The 5,649-nt window shown below is 36.0% G+C and overlaps 1 protein-coding gene across 1 annotated transcript; it reads left to right on the top strand.

Moving 5' to 3' along the window:
- The first annotated feature begins 3,713 nt into the window (after positions 1-3,713).
- Positions 3,714-5,364, top strand: LOC122305177 (36.4 kDa proline-rich protein). The gene is made up of 2 exons (XM_043117525.1): positions 3,714-4,594; positions 5,125-5,364. Exon 1 carries the CDS (start codon positions 3,812-3,814, stop codon positions 4,586-4,588), a length of 777 nt encoding a protein of 258 aa, XP_042973459.1. The 5' UTR covers positions 3,714-3,811; the 3' UTR covers positions 4,589-4,594; positions 5,125-5,364.
- Positions 5,365-5,649: the final 285 nt, after the last annotated feature.

Genomic DNA, 5,649 nt, shown 5'->3' with positions numbered 1-5,649 from the left:
TGGGTGTGGGTCAACACAAACTAAAAAGGATCTACATAATCCAATGATACAAGACATCGATATATATATACATATATGAGATGTACATGATCTCCAACCCAATTAAGATAACTTTAATAAGCTAGATCATAATATTTAATTTATAAGCGTTCAAATGTCATAAATTATAAACTGTATCAAGTTTGACACATATATTTCTACATATATGCCACAAAGAAGGGTAGGTACCATGCTAAACTAGCTAGCTAGCTAGCTAGTTGTAAATCTCAGGATCCCATAATATGATTTGTCTCCTCAATGTCCAGTAGTTTTGATGTAACTTTACTAATTAAGGGAGAAAATTATCCATCAAGGTTGATATAATTATAAGAATGTGCGCAGTAGATACGATGAAGACAACGAAACATGAAGAGTACTGCAAACTTCGGTACTTTCGTGGAGTTAATTCTTTCAAAAAAAAAAAAAGGCGATGATCATATAGTACTGGCCGGAAGGGAAAGATGCATGAGCTGTACGTAAGCATGCACAGGAATAAATATCTAAACAAATTAAACACCCGCTAAGCATAGTTGTACTTGCCAAGAAATATTGAACATAGCTAAGATCTATTTTAATTTCATGTGAATCGGTCACCATGCACTGCGCTGCTGCGCATTATATATATATATATATATATATATATATCAGTCGAACCGCCGTAAGAATATACTAAATTAAGGTATGAACCGGGCTACACCCTCCGAGGTGTAGCACGAGATCAGACCAATTGGTCTTTTTTATTTTTATTTTTTATTTTTTTCATATTTTTAAACATTAAAAAAATCACAATATCATTAAAAAAAACATTTCTTTACTCACTGAGTAAAAAATTTAAAATTTGTCTGTATCAGATCCATTCGGTGGGATTGGCTTTATTGATTACGGTATTAAAAATGCTCAATGCAACCCGCGTATGTAACCGATGCATAATTGTGTCATGCGTGGATTAATGAAACGGTGAGTTTCATTTAGCATGAAATGGTGCGTTTCAAACGAAGCCCTTCTTTTCTCCCATGAAGCCTTTCATTTTCCTTTCTCCTTCTCCACTCTCCTTCTCCCTTACTTCTTCACCAACGAAACCAAAATTTTTTACCCTGCCAAACTAGAGAACATTTAAGATGCTGATTAGTAACAGAAACTATACTGATTTCATAATCATATTTCAATAACAAATAAATATTGCCTCCTTCTACGTCATTCGAGATCACATGAGGTAAACTAAGCTTTCCTCCCATTTTTTAAGCTTTATCAAAAGAGTAGTGATAAGCTTATAACTACCCTATCACTACCCATTTACTACTTACAATGTATTAGGAATTTTTTATTATTATATCATTTTCTTTTAAGTATTTTTTTAACATCCTTAGCCATTAAGAAAAAATTTTAAAAAATATATAATTTTACTAATAGTCACTTCCTTAATCATTAAGTAAACTTAAAAATTAAAAAAAAAATCAAATACAAAATGAGTAGTAAATAGGTAGTAAAATAGTAGTAATCCTATCATTTTCCTTATCAAAATCAACCATCTCTCCAATTTATAGCTACATACTCAAGCTTTCGATGATTCTCGCTCGTAACTCAACCAAGAAACATGAACCAAAAATATTGAACTAATTTATTAGATCCATTATCCCTTTTTATTCCATTAGCCTTTAGCGAGCTATGAAAGACAGTATGACGACACCCACGAGGAAGAATGTGCAGTTGTATGGTATTGATGCCGAACCAAACAAAGATGAATACACAAAAATAGATGAAAACAAATCAACTCACCCACGGAGACACCCATGTGCACAACAGTCATTTCGCCAGACACCTATTTCTCTATCTTTTCAGCTATGGAAGACAAAGATGAAGAAGTTACCAAATATGCCACTGTGTTTCTTTCCTCTTTCAGTCATTTCTGATTTCTATTTTCTTTAGGGGTGTCAAATCGTGTTAACGGATCGTGTTCGTGTTGTGTCAAAATATATATATTATACTATATAGCTTAATCCTAACTCAACCCGTTAAGTTTATCGTATCAAAATCTCAAACCCTAACACAACCCATTAACATAACGGGTCGTGTCGTATCAACCCATTTTGACCTATTAGTGAATATTATGAAATAAATTAACATGATAATATACGATCTGTTTCAAACTATTTATGTAAATTGATTGAATATGCCCGAATTAACTAGTTTGACCTGATTAAATTTAGTATAATTTTATATAAATTTTAAAATCACAATATTTATAAAAATTATAAAACTAACTGCAAGTCTAAAATTACAATCCAAATAATAAAAATATTGAAATTAAAATTCTAACCATTTTACTTTTAGGTATAAGGATATAATTGTAATTTTAACTTTCTTAACGTGTCATAACGAGTTATAACGTGTCATAACGGATTTACCCGTTATCAACCCGTTAAGCAATCATGTCTTAACGGGTCAACCTGTTTTGACCCGAACCCGTTAAGACTAAATCCTAACCCGTTATTATCGTGTTGTGTTCGTGTTGGATTAACGGGTCGTGTAACATATTGCCACCCTTAATTTTCTTTTGGCTATGGAAGACGTAGACAAAGAAGCTCAACACCCATGAACGTTTCTTAACTTTCTTTCCTCTTTCACTTTCCTCTTTTAATTTCTGTTTTCTTTCTAATTTCATCTGTTTTCATTTTTTTTTTCACTTGGCTGACGTGGCATTCCTGCTTCCCCTGCAATTACCCTTCCTGACTGTACGTAGAAGAATTGTAAAGGTATATATAGAAGAGAAATACTTTTTACAGTCGGCAGATGCAGTCGGCGTGCAGTCAGCTGTAAAAAAGTGAATTAATACGGGACCTATATGAAAAAAAAATATTATTTTTTAACTTTTTTTTATTCATGTAGGTCCCCCTGAATATAAAAAAAAAATATAATTTTTTTTTATTCATTCCGTACAGCCGACTGCACACCGACTGTATTTGCCGACTGTATGTAACAAAGCCCTATATAGAATGACTACCATGCAATATATTATTGAAACAGACATACAAGCATTTACCCTTCATTTTTTATGATCTAGTACTTCTGCAGTTAAAAGGAAATCGAGAAAGTGGTATGTACGCATGTACTAATAATTTGATGTTATATATTGATCTTGATCATGACTTCTCACTATCATCGCAAGTACGTTATTTAATAAATTTGACAACATGACATACATAAAAAGCTGTTATATATGTTTAGAATATACATTCTGATGATCAGGGCCGGGTAATCGAAATGGTTCCAAACTACATAAAAAAAAGACTATATATTCATATTATTTTGAGATGGAGAAAAATTGTATGAACTAAAAAATTTACTTCAGACTTGGCGTGTCAAGAACATTGACAAGTTTTTAAAAGCTTGGCTATGATCACTAGCTACCATTAATTAGATAGAGCACTAATATTCCATTAGAAACCAACGGTACTGTCAATGTTGGAAAGCAGCTAGTACTAATGATATCTAGCTAGCTACCACATGAACGTACATGAAATTGATAGGATACTTGCATCTGTATGGTATTGCCAACTAGCAAAGTTTGTCAGCTGCGTTTTTGAGACTAGCTAGCCCCATGTTCACGTGATCTGCTTCTTCGGGTTTCTTGTTTTATTGCTCTCGTCGCTATATATTCCAATATAGTACCCTTTTCTCTGTGCAAATACTTTACCACTCTATATCAGTCCCGGCCCTCTCTCTCTCTCTCTCTCTCTCTCTCTCTGTTCCAAAGAGAGACACACCCAAGAAGATGGAATCCTCTAAGATTTATGCTCTCTTCCTCATTTGCATGCTCTTCATCTCCTCGGTCACCCCAATTCTTGGCTGTGGATACTGTGGAAAGACCCCTACAAAGCACAAGCCACACAACCCTCCTAAAGGCCCCATTGTTAAGCCCCCAATTACCCGGCCGCCGGTGACTTTACCCCCGATTGTAAAACCACCAGTGACTCTACCTCCGATAGTGAAACCACCAGTGACTCTACCTCCGATAGTGAAACCACCAGTGACTCTACCTCCGATTGTAAAACCACCAGTGACTCTACCTCCGATAGGGAAACCACCAGTGACTCTACCTCCGATAGTGAACCCACCAGTGACTCTACCTCCGATTGTTCCACCAGTGACTCTACCCCCAGTAGTAAAACCACCGGTGACTCTTCCCCCTGTGACTCTTCCCCCAGTTACACTCCCTCCAATTCTGAACCCACCCGGAACTCCAACGCCACCATTTGGAAAGCCGTGCCCGCCGCCCCCAGCAGCCAAGGAAACATGCCCCATTGACACGTTGAAACTGGGTGCTTGTGTGGATCTTCTTGGTGGGTTGGTGCACATTGGGCTTGGAGATCCGGTGGTGAACGAGTGCTGCCCGGTGCTGCAAGGGCTTGTTGAGCTTGAGGCTGCGGTTTGCTTGTGCACCACTCTCAAGCTCAAGCTTCTCAACCTTAACATCTATGTACCACTTGCTCTCCAGCTCCTTGTAACTTGCGGGAAGACACCTCCTCCTGGTTACACCTGCTCTCTCTAGAAACAAGTTAAGTGCAGCTCCTCATCTCCAAACCCTATCTCTTATATATATACATGATATATATTCATCTTTATATTTCGCATTTGTAGATGATGTTACCTAATTTGCCTTTCAGCAAGCTTATGGTATAAGCTTGTCGGGAGCAATAATACTGCATTTCGCATTAGATAAGCTTATGGGAATGTTTTGTTTAATTTTTTTGCTATGAGGGCTCAAAATCTTAGGTGTTAAAAAAAACAGAGGGTCATTCGTCCTCTCAGTAGCAAAGATTCAAGAGAAAGCACGCCATAATCCGAATTCCAAAAATGTCTTCGAGTCTCAAGACCCAAAAACAAAGATCATTAATTTCATTTTTTTTTTTTATTCCATGCAGGGCTTTTATCAAGAGTTAAACTTATCTAATAGTTCTTAATTATCTTGAATATGCTATTATTCAAATAAATATACAATTAAGCTTTGAACATATTATTTATTTGAATTTATGCTGGGAGAAAAATTGGCTTATTGGATCCATGTCATGTTGTACTGGATTGCAGGTTGCTAGATTGATGTTTGGACTGATGGAATCGACATGAGAGGATGTCGAGCCACATCCCCCTCCTCCCCCACTCCCCATTTATATCTCTTTATCTGAAAATGTTATCTTTTTCTTGATTTATATTCTGATGTTTGCGATCTTCATTGTACACCATTTGTTTTCTTAATTAAGGGATTGTTGCATGTGTGTTTTGTCTCAGCTAGACAAGGAAGCAATCAAAGATGCTTTTCGAGTCTAATTTCAAATCTTTTATGGGATTCTCACAGGCCTTGTTTTATATATAGCTTCTTGCATATTTCTTAATTTATTCATTATATATATATATATATACACACACACAAACACATGACAAAGAATCCCACCCGAGAGAGAGAGAGAGAGAGAGAGAGAGAGAGAGATACAGTTTATCGATCATGTCATGCGGCATGCAAGGATTCTTCACATAAGAGTGTGGGGATTATCTGACTATATTCTTCACACAAGCTGATGGTTTTTAATTCCCACCATAGAACACTACACATAT

This window comes from Carya illinoinensis, chromosome 3 (assembly GCF_018687715.1).
Source record: "Carya illinoinensis cultivar Pawnee chromosome 3, C.illinoinensisPawnee_v1, whole genome shotgun sequence".
In the NCBI taxonomy this organism is placed as follows: domain Eukaryota; kingdom Viridiplantae; phylum Streptophyta; class Magnoliopsida; order Fagales; family Juglandaceae; genus Carya; species Carya illinoinensis.
The sequence above is the reverse complement of the archived record's forward strand: the minus strand, read 5'-3'. Positions and strand labels throughout refer to the sequence as shown.